The 19,478-nt window shown below is 38.7% G+C and overlaps 1 protein-coding gene across 2 annotated transcripts; it reads left to right on the forward strand.

Moving 5' to 3' along the window:
* Positions 1-1,616: 1,616 nt before the first annotated feature.
* On the forward strand, positions 1,617-8,441 carry LOC144715763 (5'-3' exonuclease family protein). Of its 2 annotated transcripts, XM_078590737.1 has the most exons (18): positions 1,617-2,242; positions 2,362-2,478; positions 2,731-2,789; positions 3,071-3,130; positions 3,206-3,259; positions 3,346-3,394; positions 3,583-3,630; positions 4,580-4,645; positions 4,821-4,871; positions 4,975-5,094; positions 5,165-5,249; positions 5,485-5,566; positions 5,955-6,069; positions 6,153-6,209; positions 6,277-6,323; positions 6,407-6,461; positions 7,439-7,681; positions 8,283-8,441. In XM_078590737.1, exons 1-17 carry the CDS (start codon positions 2,150-2,152, stop codon positions 7,637-7,639), a joined length of 1,359 nt encoding a protein of 452 aa, XP_078446863.1. In that variant the 5' UTR covers positions 1,617-2,149; the 3' UTR covers positions 7,640-7,681; positions 8,283-8,441. The 2 variants fall into 2 exon arrangements, with proteins under 2 accessions (XP_078446863.1, XP_078446864.1); XM_078590738.1 differs by lacking the exon at positions 7,439-7,681 and having other exon boundaries at positions 2,082-2,242.
* The last annotated feature ends 11,037 nt before the right edge of the window (positions 8,442-19,478 follow it).

Here is a 19,478-nt window from a genome sequence, read left to right on the forward strand (position 1 = left end):
GCCATTTTGTTATTTATTTATTTATTAAATTCATGCACCTATTTATTAAATTCATGCACCTTCATAATCACCGTTGATCACATTTTAAATAACTATTATTTAATAAATCCTGCATCTCCTTCCCTCCCAGGGCCACTGTAGGGCTCGGCTCGCATCAACTAAGATTCATCTCCATCTTAATGTTACGAAGTCAATTAAGGTTCAGGTGAATGTCGCTTTCTAGGATGAAAGGCGATTGACATCTTCCGTCAACCGTCAAGGTTGTCTGCCAAAGTTTCATGTTCATCTTAGTGTTAGAAAGTCAATTCAGATTCAAATGAAATGTCACTTTTTGGGATAAAAATGATTGGCATCTTCCGTCAATTGTCGAGGTTATCTACCAAATATTCATCTTTGTTTGAATGTTATAAAATCAATTCAGATTTGAGTGAATGTCATTATCTATGATGAAAGAAGATTCAGATTCAATTCAGATTCACATTCAGGTGAAAATGTTTTCCCCTACTCGGGCCCATTTAAGGGTTCGGCTCGCATCAAAGGTGGAGGTCTTTGTCTGCCTGAGATTCATAATCATCTGAATGTTACGCAGTCAATTCAAATTCAAGTGAATGTTGCCTTCTGGGATGAAAGATGGTTGACATCCTCTGTCAACCGTCAATGTTGTCTACCTAAGTTTCATATTCATCTTAGTGTTACAGAGCCAATTCAGATTTAGGTGAAATGTCAATTTTTGGGATGAAAAATGGTTGGCATCTTTTGTCAAACGTCAAGGTCGTTTGCCATAGACTCACCTTTGTTTGAATGTTATGCAGTCAATTCAGGTTCATGCGAATGTCGCTTTTTTTGGATGAAAAAAGACTACTGACGTTTTCCATCTACTATCGAGGTTGTCTGCCTAATATTCATCTTCATCTGAATGTTACTATTTCAATTCAGATCCAGGTTCTAGTGAATGTCACTTTTTGGAATGAAAGAGGATTGATGTCTTTTTCGTCAACCTTGTCTAGCTAATATTCATCGTCATCTGAATGTTATGAAGTCAATTCAGATCCGAATGAATGTCACTTCTAGGGATGAATGATGACTTCTGTCTTCTGCCAACCTTCGAGATCGTCTGCCTGAGATTCGTATTCATCTGAATGTTACGAAGTCAATTCAGATTTTGGTGAATGTTGGTTGTCGGGATGAAAGACAATAGACATGTCATGCGTTATGGTTGGGGATGGGCGACAAATCATGGGCAGCCATCTGTCCCTACCTTGAAAGCCTTCATGCCTTTTCAGCAATCCTGATGTTAGCGCTACAACCGCCTTGGTACCCAACCCACCTAGTCTTTGGAGAGAAACTACATACTCTCTAATGCGGCCTAAATCTCCGGCATATCTTTCCCTTTCCTTGATTTTGTTGGGGAGCCGGCTGACCTAGATGATCTGGCCCATATATTTAGTATTTAATTTATTTTTCATTTTCGAACGTTTTTTTTTATTTCCATTTTTTTAAAAATGGGCATCACCGGAAGGTTATATAAAGCCCTCCTGCACTGCTTGCAAGGAGTAGGTTTTTCGAAGAAGAAAATCAGTTACAAAAGAGAGGTCTCATCGCCGCAGTCGCAGCCTACAGCCGCCGCCAACACGCAAGTTGTCCCGTGGTAACACTATCTCCGCTGCACACACTACCCTGCCGCAAGTGCGTCCTCCTTGTAACCTTATCGTCATCATCGACATTGATGTTGTCGCCGTCTCCGTCACTCTCGTCGCCATCTCATCTCTTCCATGACGTCTTCTCCGTCTCTGCCACCACGCACTCCCGTCTGTCCTGCATCACTCAAATCATCTCTCATTTTCACAGATCCCTCATTTTCAAACTATGTTCCCAGCTACACTGTACTAAGTACATACTGACATAGCAACTTCTTGAATATTACAACCCAAGTCCTATCAGCTAATATCAGAGCAGCTAGTGTCTGATGCCATGCCATTCATCATATTCCGTCGTCCGTCCCCAGCCTTAAGTTCAGCAAGAAGAACGATCACGTCAACGTCATCAGGAGAAGTTGACGTTGACGTAGTTTGACGGATCCAGATTGCGGGTATTCCAGTACCGATAAGGTTATCCGAAGGTGCCACGTCATCTGCCGCGAGGGCGGGAAATGAACAGGCTTGGCTGGTTTATAAATTCTTCCGCGAAGTCGAGATCAGTTGGTCAGTGGACGAAGAGGGAAGCATCGGCTATGGGGATTAAGGTCTGTTCGTTTGATTTGATGCAGTTGCATTCGTTTGATTTGATGCGGATTTATTCGTCTATGCTTGTTTTTTCTGGATTTTTCCTTTCTGATTCTGTGATGGGTCGGATTTTGTCTAGGGTTTGACGAAGCTGCTGGCGGATAACGCGCCCAAGGCCATGAAGGAGAACAAGTTTGAGAGTTATTTCGGCCGGAAGATCGCAATCGACGCCAGTATGAGCATATATCAGTTCCTGGTTCGGCTGTCTGGTCCCGTGTTTCTTTAATTTTTTTCTTCTATTTCCGTATTGAGGTCGATCGTGCTATTGTTAGTTGGATTTATTGATCCGTGTGGTGTCTGGTGTCATCCCAGGCTGAATTTCTTGTACATTTGAGTCTTTTCGTAGGATTATTTTTCCTTCGTCAATATTAGAGTTCTATTTCTTCGTTTTTTTTTTGAGTTTTTATGTGCGTCAAAGTCATGGAGAATCTACTTCGTGGATGTTTAGATTGTTGTTGGAAGGACAGGCACGGAGATGTTGACAAACGAGGCTGGTGAAGTGACGAGGTAATGGACTTTCCGCTACTTCGCATAGGACTATTTGGAATATGCGAAATTTATTGTTTTTCATGGGAATAAGATCCGAAAATGTGCATTTTAGCGCCTAGAACACATTATAATCGAAGTCGTGTCGGATACTTTTCATATCTGTCTTGGAAAATAAGGCTCAGAATGAGTAAAATCCCTTCTAAGCCTTTCTACCTGATGCACTCTTGGGGGCATTCCGGATTCACTCGAAACGTTAACCTATTTGTTCATCTAACTTTGCCATTTATTTTTCTTTGTAGTCATTTGCAAGGAATGTTCACTCGTACAATCAGACTTTTGGAAGCGGGAATCAAGCCTGTGTAATGCTATTTTACCCTTACTGGTTTTGTTTGAAAGGATATTGTATGCATTTGCTGACGAAAGTTAGAAGACAGATATGTCTTTGATGGTCAGCCCCCAGAGTTAAAGAAGCAAGAGCTGGCGAAAAGGTATGTTCAAAAAAATGAAAAATGAAATTGTTTACTGCAAGTTTGCTTTAAACAACACTAAACATTTTTTGTCGACTATTACTCAGATACTCTAGAAGAGCAGACGCCACAGAAGACTTGGCAACGGCGTTGGAGGTCAATACCAGTATTTTCTCCGTTCTATGACCTTGTATCTCTAATATCATATTTCTCATGTTCTCTTCAAGTTCTCTATTATCCTTTATTTCTTTTTGTCCGTTTGTTTGAAATTGAGGAATATCTTTGCATTATGGTTTTTCGTATACTTGTAGTCCTCTTGTAAACTTTTGCTTCTTATTCTATAGGATGGAGATAAGGAAAGCATTGAGAAGTTCAGCAAACGAACAGTCAAGGTAGGTTTTTCTTTTACTTCGTGCTATAATATTGCTTTTGTGAAATGATATGAAGAATTTCATCGGCACCAAGTTTATTACTCGTCCTCCTTGGTAATTTCTGCTAATTTATTGCATTTAAATGGACGGGGTGACTGCTCATTCCAATTATATTTCAGTTTTTTTTTTTCGAAGAGAATTATATTTCAGTTTTAAAGGTAAAGAGCTGCTTTCTATGCCCCATTTTCTCTTTGACTTAACTATTTTGTTAATCGTTGCTATTTACAATGCCCTTATACTGTAACAAGCTGCACAACATTAACTCTACCTGGCCAATTAACGGCATGCATCAACAAGTATTTCTTCAAAAAAATCATGCACCAACTAATAGGGTGCGCCTCCAAGTGGTCCCTCTGCTGCAGATCATGCGCATTTGGGGTTTGTCGAAAAAAGAGTGCTTTTTTAGGTAACTTCTCCGATTTAAATGTGCCTTTAGAGGCATTCGTGGGCTAGGCCCATTTGCTTACCCATTCAGTAGATCCGTGTGCTTCTTAAGTGGATACTTTCGAGGGGACATTTCTGATATCAGGAAAACAGTAGGGTATGTAAGTAAAAACAAGGAACTACAACGTTTAAAGAAGTATAAGTGGAGAGGAGAAACGGTATCTCGATAAAAAATCTGGTATTTTATGAATGCAATACTCAATAAAATGTTTCTTTTCTCTAACCCGGTCTGCTGGATTTTTCATCTTACGACACTATCTTACGACACTATCATAAATGGTACTGTTTGGGATTTAAGATTCAAAATCTTCATTTCGTGATTAGGCTTCTTATTGTTAAATAAACCCAGATTTAATCCGATGCTGCAGTTTAAATCCTTTAAAGGGTGGAAGATATTTAGTATTACAGCTCTCAAAAAGACTGAATTAAAAGCTTGCTTTTCTTTCTCTCATATGGTTGTTGTCAGGTGACTAAGCAACACAATGAGGACTGCAAGCGTCTTCTTAGACTTATGGGTGTGCCTGTTGTCGAGGTAATTTGTTGAATTATTATGCTGCCTATTTTAATGTAATATCTACTTTTCTCAAAAAATTTGTGGTAACGCAAGGTAATGTTGATGTTTATGTACTGAATCTTGGGTTTCCTTTTCCTATTATATTATTTGTTTAAAGATGTTAGTGGTAACTTTCTCGTGTTCTTGCTTTAAGGCTCCCTCAGAAGCAGAGGCAGAATGTGCTGTACTTTGCAAAAGCGGGAAGGTAGGAAAGTCAAGTTGTCCTTTCATTCTTTGTTAACTGCAAAACGAGTGGGAGCGGAAATTTGAATTGGTTCTCTTTTTATCTGAATTGGTTCTCTTTGTAGGTTTTTGCTGTGGCATCTGAAGATATGGATTCCTTAACCTTTGGTGCGCCAAAATTTCTTCGTCATCTGATGGATCCTAGTTCAAAGAAAATTCCCGTCATGGAATTTGAAGTTGCAAAGGTGTCTTATGTCAAGCTTTCTTACATTTGCATTTGGGCACATTATTTAAATATGATTCATTTTATTACAGGTTCTAGAGCAGTTAGAACTTACTATGGAGCAGTTTGTAGATTTGTGCATACTTTGTGGGTGCGACTACTGTGATAGTATCAAAGGTACTCTACGGCTAGTTATTCTCACCCCTTAGACCTTTGTCAATGTGATGGCTATGGAAACTAGACTTTAATATTCACCCAACCTAGAAATCGGCCGTCGGGGCGTGTATCAGAATGTGAAGAATGCAGTAAAATTTGTGCTTCATTACTGCAAACGAAGAAACGTCTCCCAGTGATCCTTACATATTTGCATTTGACTGGGGAAAGCTGTTCTGATTGTTGTCTTTGACGGTAGGTATTGGGGGACAAACTGCACTGAAGCTCATCCGCCAATATGGCTCCATTGAGAAAATTTTGGAGAACATTAACAAAGAAAGGTGCATCGCATAAATTTTCAAATGATTTGTATTCTGTTTTGTATATGTACGAGCATACTTGTTTTTGAAGCCGGGTCTTTGTTGGGTATTGTTGGTAATTTCCCTCTCTTGGGTTCTTACAGCGTTTTTTTTTTTGAAGAAATGGGTTCTTACAGCGTATAAGGGTAGGAAACCCTCGAGTTTGATTGAGTAAAGGAGATCGATTTCAGTCCTCGAAGTAATGTAAATCTTTTCATGACCAACTTCATAAAATGTTCAAGCCTGATGAAACTTGGCTCTGATTATTTGAACCGAATAATTATTGGCATGGAATGGGCTTGATTCATCTCTTTTTTGTCGTGTTAATTTTTCTCACTTTCATTACCTCATGGACATTTTGCTGGTGAAGGTACCATATTCCTGAGAATTGGCCGTACCAGGAAGCACGACGACTTTTTATGGAGCCATTAGCGGGTGCTCCTGATGAGCAGTCTGAGTTGAAGTGGACGCCCCCTGATGAGGAGGTTATATGTTACCCACGAATTTTCTTTCAAAATTCAACGCCGGTGATCTTTGTGAAATATCCAATAATAACTTTTTGTTTCAGGGGCTCATAAAATTTCTAGTGGAAGAAAATGGTTTCAACCGTGACCGGGTTACGAAGGTAGCATATTCTCTTATTCCCCGTTTTTTCTACGTCAATGTTTGAAGTCCTGTATGCCATTTCTCAGGCTATAGAAAAAATCAGAGCAGCAAAGGATAAATCATCTCAAGGCCGGTAAGTACTGAAAACCCCCTCAAAGTGTAGAATTGCTCAACTGCTCCGTGAATGATTCCCGTTGTATTGCACATGGGTTTTAGCTTGGAATCCTTCTTTAAGCCATCTGCCAGTGCTTCACCACCAATCAAACGGAAGGTATGCGTCTCAGCCCCCCGTCGCATGTAGTTTTAACTGTCTTCCAACCCGTTTTGTCATGCTCTCAAAAAATTGTTATGTCTTGTTTTCTACCCCGATTTTGTTATGTTTTGACTGTTTGATTTTCACCTCTTCTTTTAAACCGGGACTGATATCTGGGTGTGCTGAACTCCATTGGGATGACGCGGAATGCTGAAAAGGGAGAGTGATAAAGGGAGAGAGAGGGAGAACTTAACCAAGTTACTCATTCATAGGGATTCCCTACCCTTATATAGGTATAGGAATCTTAAGTAAAGGAAATTATGAGAGAATGCCGATGTAGATTTCCAACGTCATTTGTAGAATTCAGTAGAAATGCACCTTGATCCAATAATATCAACCATTCGAGTAAAAGGATAATGGGAAGAACAATGGAGAAGTGAGGGAAGAGTGGGGAATAGGACGGAGAAATTAAGGATAGATGGGGAGCTGAGTGGCATCAGCCGTTTGCCCTTTGTGGACAGAGGATCTCTCGGCCCAGTCTCAGGGCCCTCTTCGACTTCAAACAAAATTTGTTATTCCTTTCTCGAGGAAGAAGGGATTAATTTATGGTGTTTCCTTTTCCCGCGCGATCACCCTCTTCATAGGGGTGAATGGGTGTCTTGCCTTCTCTTCTGGGACTTTTCTTGTAGGTCTTCCGAATATTCGTAACAATTTCGACAAACGCGTACATCAGATACTGGGAAGAAGTGAAATCTGTCAGACCGGGTCTCTGAGAAACTATGTTCTGTCCTCTTTACTGCCATCCTCATTGCCCTCATCATAGCAGCTTCTTAAAAGATTACTTAAGCTTAGTTTCTAGAAGAGATCTGGAGTCTGAGCTAATAATTGATGAGCCTTTCATCCGAAAACAGGACATGTCTAGAGTACATCTTTGCTGTCAATTTCTTTGAATATGTTGATGTCATTTCAATTTAATGTCTATGGGGTTTGAGCAGAAAAAGACCCAATGCATGATGTTTCTGGGGGTTTCGCCTAATCCAAACCAAAAGCGTCACAACAGCGCAAAGCTGTTTTTCTCTCTGCAAGAAACTGTTAAGCATCGGTCAAACACTAAGGTCTCCACACGGCTTGCGTCTGTCTTCAATTCTGGAGATGGATTTAGAACGCTACACGGACCTTTCTGCGGTGTCATATAACAATCCGATGACGAGAGGTTCTACCGCTTTCTGTTCCTTGAGGTATTCACAATTTCGAAACTCATTTTCCTGAGAGATTCTTATCTAGATACCGAAATTTCCAACACCCATTCGCTTCCAACTGCTTCTCATCGATTTGATTGGAGATATGCATACAATCTTTGTAGAGATTCTACTAATAACATTTCCATCTGCACTTAATGTATCTTCATTTTCGTGTTTTGAATGCATTTACTCTGACAAATGTGAAATATATGTTAGAAGTGGGTGGATTATTGTGATTTCCCTTTTCTTAAACAGAGAGTGTATTGCTGATCTAGTTTAATTGAGTTTGCTTTTATTCCCTTCTCTTTTGCCTGCTCCATCGTAAGGACAAGAATCGCAAGAAAGGGAAATTACAATAATACCCCTGCATCAAATTGCAATTTATCATCCGTCTTAGTTAAATGCACGCAAACATGGTAGTTTTTCTCTGTCACGGCTCCTCTTCCTTCATCATCTTGTACACTACAACAGAGATGTCCATTTCATGATTGCTTTTGGAAACATGTGCCTTTCTTTTTAGCACGCCCGAATGCATGTTGTAAACTAACATACATTCATGGGTATATTTGTCTGATGACTTACGGTTTGTTTTTCCCAGGAGTCGGACGCGAAGGCAGCGAAGGAATCTGCTGGCAAGAAATCAAAGCTATCCACAGCAGGAAGGAAGAAAAAATGAATGGCCTATTTATTGATGAGATTGTAGCCCTGAAATTCTACTATAAGTTTAGTTCATGCCCTTAAATTATTATTTTTACAAGTTTAGGTTTGTATCATCTGTTCAACAGAGATGCCCTGAAGTTTAGTTTTGGCGTATTTTTACAAACCAATGCTCTAGAAACTGTTGGGCATGATGATACGAACCTAGATCTAGGCTCATATCGGGAGGTTGGAGGACGAGTCGAGGTAGAAGTTTCCGGGGTAGGAGAGTCGAAACCGGAATGATAGGAGGGGTCGAACAGATGGGGCAGGATCGACCAGGGACGAGCCGCCTGATGATGCTGTACGCCATTGGTGTTCTTTCCGATCACTATGCATTTCACCGCCCCACCGGAAATTCCGATCGCGGGAACGGGGATTGTCGGAGACGCGAAGAGAACCAAACAGAAAGGGTAGGGATCGGATCGGAGGGAAACCGGCTGAAGATCCGGTGAGCTGATCACGGGATAGGGGATCGCTGGACGATCAAGAGGACGGGACCGAGACGAAGACCATTGAGATAGTGAGCCAAGAGGCAAATCTTACCTTCAGTCTTGACTGCCCTCCTCCAGGGAGGGCTACACGTATTTATAAGAAATGGAAGCAATTACCCTAAACATGAAATGACTAAAATGCCCCTCGTGGGATTAACTTCCTAAGATAACCTTAGCGGGTATACGATCGCACCACAAGAAAATGCATTGCATATAGATATGCAGGACTAAACTATTCGGCCGTAAGTATATTGGGAGACTGATACGTTCCTCTTGGGATGGAGCGTCTTCAATTTAACTTTGATGAGAAATAAGAGTCCCCTGGATGAAGAGGAATGGTCAAGTGAGTGTCCGAGTGGAGGGGGTTGGCATGGACGGAGAACAAGCCGCCTGAAGATGCTTTGAAGAAGAGGACGATCACCTAAGAGGGGATTAGGGATAGTATCATTGCATATAGAAACTGTTGGGCAAGAAAATGCATTGGATATAAATGTGGACTTTAGTATTCCCACGTAGGTGTATGGAGAGACATGTCAGTTAAAAGTAGACGAAGAACAAGAAAACTGGAAAACTGAATGATATCACCTGCCATCATGAAAAAGGCAAAGATCTAGGTTTCTAGAGAACCACCTCAATTTTGACTCGATCAATGCTTAACTCTACTGGAATTATTCTATGGATTGATCAGTTCTATGAATTTTAGAAGAACTTTGTGTGCTCTGTCAGATAATGATGATCATTTAGATGATTGCCGTGTCCTAAAGTTTGTAGTAATTATTTTGAATTCAATTATCAATTGGTATGTTGAAGCCTTCAACTTGTAAGCATGGGATAAGGCTTTTTAAAATTCAACATAATAGCTATCACGAAGTATTAACTAATAAGTAATAATACTACATCGAGAGCTAAAATATAATACAGCAAGTACAAAATAATCAGATTGATCCCAGCTTATAAATTAAGTTAAGAAATAATGAAATAATGCTTAAGTTCATAAGTATGGAAAAAAATGATTGAAATTTTGATTTTTGGGACCATTGAATAAGTTCAGTTCAACTCCTGGTAATGCGAATGGCCTAAATATATTGCTCTGTTTTTTTACTATGAAAGTATTTGTTAATTTGAAATGAACTAGTTTTGAAGTTAATTTCAACCATTTGCTTCAGGATTAGTAAATGAAAACCAAATAATAGGCACGTATTTTACAATCATAAATATACACTTATCTATGCATTGACTTTTGATAATTGGACATGTTTGTGCAAGTATTTACTGTCATAGTCAGATGACTTTAGTGAAGTATTGACTTGAGTCAATATAAGCTTTGACTGGATGGGGATACATATACCGCATAGATGGTTATCATATTTGGAAATATCTGACGGGCTTGTGTTATGTCTCTGATGGGTTAATCATAGCTTAGTAAGTGTTGAACTTAAGGTTGAATCCCATATTTCTAAACATCAGTCTTTGGTTTATTAAGATCAATACAGAGGACCTCTTGATTCCATTGATTATTTAAATATTACTTAGAAATTCTTATTTGTAAGATACTTGTGAAGCGAATCGAGCTTTTTATCTATAGGGATAGTGGGTGCTCTCCAGAGAAAGATGAAGTGATCTACATGAATACATGATGGTACTCTACCAAATTATCAATCAAGCAGATTCATTTTTTTATTTTGTGACCCTTATACTTGAGACGTCATGGATGTCTTATGAATGGAAGGATGTGCTTTGACAATGACCAGGAACCCCTTAAATGTGGCACTCAAACCAGTATTTGTTAAAATACAAAAAAACAACAACTGCACAAAGCTGATTGTGTGATCAATATGACATTATTTCCCCTTGATTTGGGAAGATCATGCAAGAAGTACTTGGCCAAGGTACTACAAACAATAGAAAAAAGGTTTCTGGTGATTCCCCCAATGATTCAGTCCAAGTGGGTTAACTTATTAGGATTTTACCATACCCTAAGTCAGTCTAAGAGTCCCAAGTGGAAGAGGGATTATGGGTACACCATAAACGTTGTTTAGAGACGTTTGGTGAAAGGGGTGATTAAAATCCTTGCAGCTTTTGAAAAAAATTTCGATTGGCACTTCATGCACTGGTGACTCAAATTATCATTTGGGTTACATTGATCTAAGATTATCTTATATGTTAGGCATAGTTAATTAACTAGGCTAGAAAACGATTATCATTGTGCTAATGGTGTTAATAACTGCAATAGTTGACGCGACTATAGGAGCATACACACAAGATTTGTAAGATATTAGAGGATATACTTTAAATATATGGGTTTTCATGAGTATCGAATGGCATTACTCCTAAGTGAGAAGCACCATGTAACTGTCTCCTCAGAAACCCCCCTTCTTCTCTCGTCTCCTTGGGAACCCTTCCTTCCTAGCAAGACTAGGATTGGTGAGAATATTCGTGAGTATCTTGAGAGGTGCTAATCAAGAAGAGAACAATTTGATCTCACATGTTTTTTGGTACATGGATACATTATGAGGATAGGCATTTTGACTAGAAATAACTAGATCAAGGACCCAAACGATACATTATATTCTTTACAGGTTGATATGATCATCAAACATTTTTATTTTTAGTCTTAAAATTTCTGATAGAACTCAAATTTAGTTCCATTGTGTGAATCTCATTTTTTATTTTGATCATGTATTAACCCAATACATAAATAATTTTTTTAAATTATATTTATGATGTGTTAATGCCCTTCGTCATAAAATAATTGTGACATATCAAAGTGTCATAAAGTGTAACGGTATTGTTGTATCATTTATGGGATCATTGTAAACATGTATATATGGAATAATGAAATATTATCACATCGTAAGATTTGATTTAATAACTCTGATGTTGTTAAGATGATATCAGTATAACATGATTAAGAAATATTTAGGTTTTAGGGAAGAGAAGGTTTGAAATGACAGATTTTATAAAATATCAAATAAAATTTAAACAAAAAGTAAAGAGACACAAGAAAAACATTTCCCTTCCTCATTTGAGAATTGTGAGATAAATCACAATTCATTTGATGTATCACTTCCCAATCAAAACACATTTTTTCAGTTTTACCTTATCCTCTGAGTTGGAAGCCAATGTGATTTTAGGCTGTTAATATTCATTTGTGAAGTGCAAGGAACTAAGGAAATTTTCTAACAAAAGACTTCAATCCTGTTTCATCCACTATGCAGGAACAATAGTCAATGGACAGTTACACAATTGTCTTTCATTTTAACTTTTTTAAGAGCTTATAAACCACGATATGGCCAAGCATCTGAATATTTTGACAGCCATTCTAAGGAAAATTGATGGGTATATTTATAATTTTTACACTTTCCAATAATCATGGAAAACCTATGTTTCGTTGATGAGAGGGTTTGGGCATAAGTTAACCACCCATTAAGTTGGATTGAGATTTGGGAATGGAATTTGATTTGATTTTTTAATGGGTTATTTTGAGTGATTTTATGTCCAAACGGCTTTCCAGACTTTAAATGAATGATATATTTTTCAGGTTAATCATCATGTAGGTCTATCAACTAGTATGCAGTCACAAGGCCAAAAGATGTGAAAAATGAGGGATGCATGACCGTCTCTTATTTCTTGTGAAGACATAAATATGTATCAGTTTATCCAAAGAACGTGCTAGCCTATAAGTTTTTTACAATTGATCAACCTAAAAACACCTATTTAAATTAAGTTTTTTATTTAATATTAAGATTCTAAATGATACTTATATAATTTTATGTCATCCAGATGACCTCAAGGTTTGGTGGGAAGCCAAAAATTATGCTTGAACATCAAATATTTTCGATGAGTGATGATGATCTTTCTAAGATGACTAAATTTTGTAAACAAGAAATTGACATGGAAATTATGGATGAAGAATTTATGGATAAAGAATTGAATGAAGAGCTATTTTAAGAAATCATTTAAGATATTCATATGTTATTTATGGATGAAGAAACCGATATAGTCAGTACTCTCTACTTGAGCATCTCTAAAGAACATGAAATTATCTCTGATATTGATACACCTTTTTATGATATTGAAAATGATTTTTTTTTTATGAATGTACGTGGGAATTTTAATGATCATATGATTATCAGGGAATAACATGATGTTTCATATCATTCTTTGATCCATAATGATAATGATGTCTCTTTGAAACATATTAATGAAAATTTAACAATGAGCACTGATACTGTGATACATAAAATAGTTATATTGAAAGAAAAATATTTTTTTGAAAGAATTGAGGATAACAGATGTTTGGAAGATCAAAACTGGAGTTTTGGGAGATAATTTATGAAGGCTAAAAAAGCTGAATACACGTCAATCCTTGTAAAACTGACTAAAATCATTGTTACTGATTGGCATGACCATTTATTTGATACTCAACTACATCAACGAAGTATTTTGTCCATTGTTATCAGACATATTAGATTTAACTGCTTTATGTTTTCAGATATTTTTATAAAAACTCAAAGATATGTATGCTATTTCTTGAATTTAAATGATGTTTCATTGGAATACGTTGGCCTACTTGAAGAAAAAAGAAAGATATATCACATAGCATGGCATGATCGCCAAAGTTCTTCTGCATCATCAAAGTTTTTCTTTCAAATTAGTTTTCTGCAATAAAAAATATCTTTTTTACATTGTCTTATACCTATGATGAGTATTTCATGTCCAATATTAATATTAGAAAACTTATTTTTTCTGATTGGCCTAACCATTTTTGTCACACGGTCAAATCCCAAGCTAGGTCTCTTGCTCGAATTTGGCATGTGCCGGCCTCAGTGCTTGGAGCAAAACACTAAGCAGCCTTGATCTCTTGGAGCGGAAGTCTTTGCAAATGCTTAAGGGGTTAGAGGAGATAGTGGGGACGCAGGCCCGCCAGGGAATAGGGTCGTTGCATTGATATCATAAAAGAGTACATCATCCTTGGGACCATTACATGGGGGAAGACGAGGGGTGATACAGAAAACGAGACGAGGTGCCTTGCGCCAGGGTAGTGTCGCTGCACCACCTCGAGGCCGCCGCGCGGCGCGTGCGCCCGCTCTGCCACTACACAAGTGCCCCGGGCAGGGCGCCGCGCGCCCGGGGGCGTGGCGATCACACACACCACCCCTGCCCTGACGATCACACACGCCACCAGCACCCGTGTCAACACCCTCGCGCGCAGACTGCACAACGCTGCCGCATTCGACGCCCCCTAGCACGGCGTTACGCGTCCAGCACTACCCGCAGGAGCGCTACGCACACGCTGTGCCGTCTCGGCGCTCTCAGTGTGCCACATGCCTTAGTCTCCTGGAAGATGTCTCCCTACCCCGCGCCCCGCACACGCAATGCGCGCTGCCCGCGCGTCCACTGCGCGGCACCCCGCACAACTCCACGCGCAGCACTTCCCGCTCCCACGCGGCGCTTGGCGCTCGCGCTTAGTGTTGGCGCGCGTGCTTGGCGCTTGGCATTGGTGCTTGGCGTTGGCGCGCGGCGCTTGGCGTGCGCGCGCACACACCTATCAGCCCGCGCACCCAGCACGCGCGGACCATGCCTGATCCATCCCGCCTTGGGCGTGGACGGGCATGTGCACCGTCTGTAGTGTATCACCATGTACAGGGGCAATGGCCTGAAAGATCAGGTATTTGGGCGTCGCTACCCATAATGACTCAGTCCTTTAATGTCGTGAGCTGAAAATGCGTACACGCCCTCCCAGTAAGCACGCAGGCCTCTGGGCAGGGAATGCCGCCTAGTTAGGGGCCTAACAATTTTACAGACATGAAAAAACATTTATGGTTTTGAATAAATAAAATATTGTGTTATCAGAATATGTTGATTAATTACGTCAATGCCAAATATTTTTCATGTTGCATAGAATTATGATCTGAATTGCCTTGGAAAATTTTCGAATGAGTTATTTTTTAGTATTAAAGATATATTCTCTAACAATGTCATACTTTTTACTCCAACACAAGTATATTACCCATGTCAAGTTTCAACTAAGATAAATTTAAAACCAAATTTAAAATATAGTTTTACTCATAGAGTATTGAACATCTTTTACTCATCTCCTTTTATCCATGAAAAAAATTACTTTCAAATTTATCTCTCTATGATTTGCCTTTTCATATGCTATTGATGAAAGAATTAGTATTCCATTTTCTTTCTTCTTGTTTTTTTTTCTTTTTTCTTTGGTTTTTGTTTCTTTGTTTGTGATTTTAGATGCTCAAATAATAGAGAACTGTTGTGCACTAGGGAACACAACTACAAATAAATTTAAAAGGGTCCATGAAGAAGAAGATTACCGGTCGGTATGCATGCTTAAGATATACTGAGTTATTTTTCAAGGGATTAGGGGCCGTGCTTTTTTTTTGTTGGGGGTGAAATTCAGGTGATTTTTTAAAAAATATTTTATATTCATGCATCATTCTTATTTGGGATGAATTTATTTAAGAACCCTATCTTGAGAAATTCATTCCATCCTTGATCCAAAAAGGGTTAGTCGAAAAGTAAAACTCCTTGAGTGCATCATGAGCTTTTCAAAATTATATCAACTGTGATTTTATACAGCATGCATGATACTTCCCAAATAGTAAAGATAACTAGTGGACTGAGTTGGGGGGGTTAAAAAATCAAAGGGTGAATATTCTATGCGTATGAGTGATGAGAATGAGTGAAAGTAGTCTAGGAACACATACACCTCATGTGATAGATAGCTAAACCTACTTTGAGTGTTTAGTTCCTTCATGAAATGTAATCTTGAGTAGGGAAGGGGTTGGTACTTCTTCTTAGAGTTTATTTGAAATTCAAGACAGGTGACTAAAATTGTGAATTTGGGATACAAATTGGAGGAAATTAGAAACCTACGCCATCTAATAGATTATAAGAAGAGGCCTAATACATAATAAGCCCGCCCTAACAGCCAATTCAAACCTCCTTAAGGACCGGGTCATCTAAATGCTAAAATTTTGGAACTAAATGGCAACTTGAATTTAAAAGGCCTATTTTAAAATCTGGGAAGTAGGGAACATGGATCTTGGATAAAAATAAATTAATCATAACCCTCCAAACCCTTGGAATTAAATCCAATGACTGGAAGAGTTAGGGTACTTCTATTTTCCCCTCTCCTTGTATCTCATCTTGGATTTCTGCTCCCAACTTTTTTTTGGAGGCCTAGTGCATCATATTCATTTGATTCATTATTTTTCTACAAGAGTGTTGGAGATAGAGTTCAAGGGTCATCAAGATTCTTGTAGAAACAACACTACTTGGCCCTTGGGGGAAGTGACAACAAGGTTTGTGTGATCTCCTGAATGTTTGATTTGAATTTTATCACTATTTTCTCTAGTTAAACATTCCATAAGATATCCTAGACTTTAACCTTTCCAACACATTAAATGTCACTAAAAGTTCCTCTTGTAGCAAAAGTTACGTTATCTTTTGCCCACTACTTGTTTGTGCAGCAATTTCACGGTGGGAAGAGCAACCTATTTCATTGTTTGTCCTTAAAAGTTATTTCTTGCCCTAAAAAAACAACACAACAATCTTAAACATCATAAGAAATCACTAGAATTTATTAGAATCAACATAAATATTTATATTATTCATTTAAAATAGTTTTGATTAGTTTTTCTACATTTGATTGATTTGATTTTTAGAAAATATTTAAAAAATATAGAAAAATATAAAATCAAAAAAAAATTATTTTAAATTATATATAAATTGAAATTTACTCTCTCATTATCTGCTCCTTGTGGATTTGACCCTTCCTCACCTTATTCTAAGGAAACAAAATGTAAAAATATTGTTCTATAAATCAGAGCCTTAAAACGACTAATTTAACCCAAATTCTGGTTTATCTATATTCATATCAGATCTAATCACATGTTAGAATTTTCCCATTTTATTCACCTATTTCTTGGGTAATGCCTCTCTGCAATATTTCAGAATGAATTGGTTACCCGTAAACAAGTTTGATTTTCCTGATTATTTGTATTAAAATTCAGAAAGAATTTTCATAAATTTTCAATTGGGCTTGTTTGATAAATAAAGACATGGGAGTAGATAGATTCCAAATGTTATCTGAATTATATTTCAGGAAATCCCATAGCATAGTTAAATATAACAGTCCAATATCCATGATTTGTTGTATGCTGTGGTTATGAATTGGGTAAAATACCATGAGGATTCTTAGTTAGGATTTAAAATCCTATCTGCAGTTTGATTTGATTCTGTCGTTTTATGTCAAAAATATTATTGGTTCCTCATTTTAACAATCAGGATAGAAAAAAATAACCTTTGATTTTTCTTGACCATTCAAATTAATAATGTGAGGGCAGTTATTTTTGAAATTGAGCGAATGATAAAAATGTCATTATTAAAAAAAAGGGTGTAACATTGAAGCCAACCCCCACAAAAAATAAGATAAAGCAACCAAAACAAACAAGAGTATGAGTAGTTATTCATTTTGGACTCATTTTCCTATTAAAAATGTCAATGGAAAGAACTACATTTGGCCTTGAATGCATAGAATAACTCTTTTTGGTCTTTTTAAGTGTGGTGTATATCTGCTCTTGAATTTAGTTGATCTACTACATGTGTGAGTTCAAGATAAAATTGATAAACCATTTAAAATATTTTGTATATTTTTCTTGAAACTTTTAATTTTTATTTAGAAGTTTTAACCTTAAAATTTGGAAAATACATCTCTCGTAAGCAGTTATTCAAATTTCAAAAATAAATTTACTAAAATTTTATATAAAAAGACCAAAAGTGTGTTGGGGCTAAAGACGCACCAGAACAAGCAATTTAAGGAGAATCCTAATGGTGATGCCTAAAAGGAGACTATGCAAGCAAGGTAGGGGTCATGCAAAGGGAGGCTTATCTTTTATGTGTTTCCCAATTATAGTATAACGTGGGTACCAGGCTGATATTTTCAAGGATATTTGATTTCTATATGAGTTGTTGAACCCTTCCATAAGGGAAGGATAATTTTATCTTCATTATGAAATCAGTATTGAGAGTTACATTTCAGGTGAGACATCATAACTAAAGTGATAGTTATGTTTATAATTTTATTCCTAATGTAAGAATAAGTGTTAGTGAAACTAGATAAATCAGAACTAGTATTAATGCCAGTAATTTTAATATAAGAGGAAGATATAATGATTTAGATATAACTAAAATTTATGGGATCAGCGAAAAAATTATAAAAAAAATTTAGGTCAAGACTGAATATTTACAAACACTGGATATCATTTAGGGAAGGTCGTGCGGTGCGGCGCAAAAATTCTCACCGAGTGAGCGAATTTTCGCATGCACAAAAGGGCATGTGCGATGTGCGAATTTTCAAAGTTTTGTGCAGAAATTTGCACCGCATAGCGCACTAATTCGCACAATCCAGGGGAAGCCGCCCGCTCAAGCCGTTCCCGTGGAGGCGGAGGTCGGCTAGCTGGCGGGCGCCGGTGATGCTTGTTCTGGTAAAGAGGGAAGCTTTCTAGCAGCGGAAGGTGGAAGAAGGTTGATGGCTAGTTGGTCTGGGATGGCGCCAGAGAGGCGGTTCCAGTAGACTGTGATCGCGGCAACGTAGGAGAGCCCAGTGAGGACGGCGGGGACCGGCCCATGGAGGTCATTCTGGGGAAGGTCGAGCCGCTCGAGCCGGCGGCACCGCCCCGGGGAAGCGGGGAGGGGGGGGGGAAGTCAGCAGCGAGAGAGGGCCGCAGGGCGGCGGGTGGCAGGTAGGGTGGGGGCGGCGGCGGGGAGGAAGCGGGCGGCCGGGGAAGGGGGGCCAGCGGCCAGGGGAGGAAGGCGGGCGGCCGCGGGGAAGGGGGCGGCGGGGGGAGGGGGGGGGGGCGGCAGCGGCTGCGGGAAGGGGGGGAGGGAGCTGCCGGTGGCGGGGGGGAGGGGGCGGTGGAGGGTGTGGTGCGGTGTGTGAATATTGTGTGCGGTGCGTTGTGCAAAATTCACACCGCACCGGACAAACGCACGAAAAAAAATGCTTGCACGTTTGGACCTTCCCTAATATCATTTGAAAATGAGTAGTTTAGAGGGAATCAAACTTTTGATTGATCTGGGCACCTGGAATCCGATGGATGAGAACATCCTCTTGACTGATCCCATTGAATTTCTTTAAGAGGAAGAATCTTAGATAATCTGTAAGTTCACAATATCAGAGAAAAAAATTCCCAATATTGTAACTCAAAATCTATCTCGAATTCATAAATTTTTATGGATAAATCTATTACTTTGTTTTTGTTCAAATATGGAGCTTTTGAGAGTACCTTAGAGTCATAGAGATCACTATGAAACATATAGATAATTCTACTAGATTGGGAAATCCTTCCCCTTCAATCCCTAGAGTGAAGATGTGATTTCTCATTATATGTATCAAAGCTCAGTTGTAATAAGCTCACTAAAGTAAATAAAAATGCACAAGAAAAAACACCATGTTTGGTAACAAAGAGGTACTGGTGATAGAGAAAAGAGGGATACATGGTGGAGGTGGGAATAGAGGATGAGCAGGAGAGATGAGCAAGGGTTGTCCTGAAATGATCATAAAATGCCCACTGCGAGAG

The sequence above is a fragment of the Wolffia australiana genome, chromosome 19 (assembly GCF_029677425.1).
Source record: "Wolffia australiana isolate 7733 chromosome 19, ASM2967742v1".
Classification (NCBI taxonomy): Eukaryota; Viridiplantae; Streptophyta; class Magnoliopsida; order Alismatales; family Araceae; genus Wolffia; species Wolffia australiana.

Bases quoted from the DNA above. Each gene is read 5' to 3' on its own strand.
- LOC144715763 (XM_078590737.1), top strand. From the start codon at position 2,150: ATGAACAGGCTTGGCTGGTTTATAAATTCTTCCGCGAAGTCGAGATCA. The intron at 2,243-2,361 runs GTCTGTTCGTTT...GATTTTGTCTAG, and splicing joins CATCGGCTATGGGGATTAAG to GGTTTGACGAAGCTGCTGGC. The intron at 4,872-4,974 runs GTAGGAAAGTCA...TTCTCTTTGTAG, and splicing joins TACTTTGCAAAAGCGGGAAG to GTTTTTGCTGTGGCATCTGA.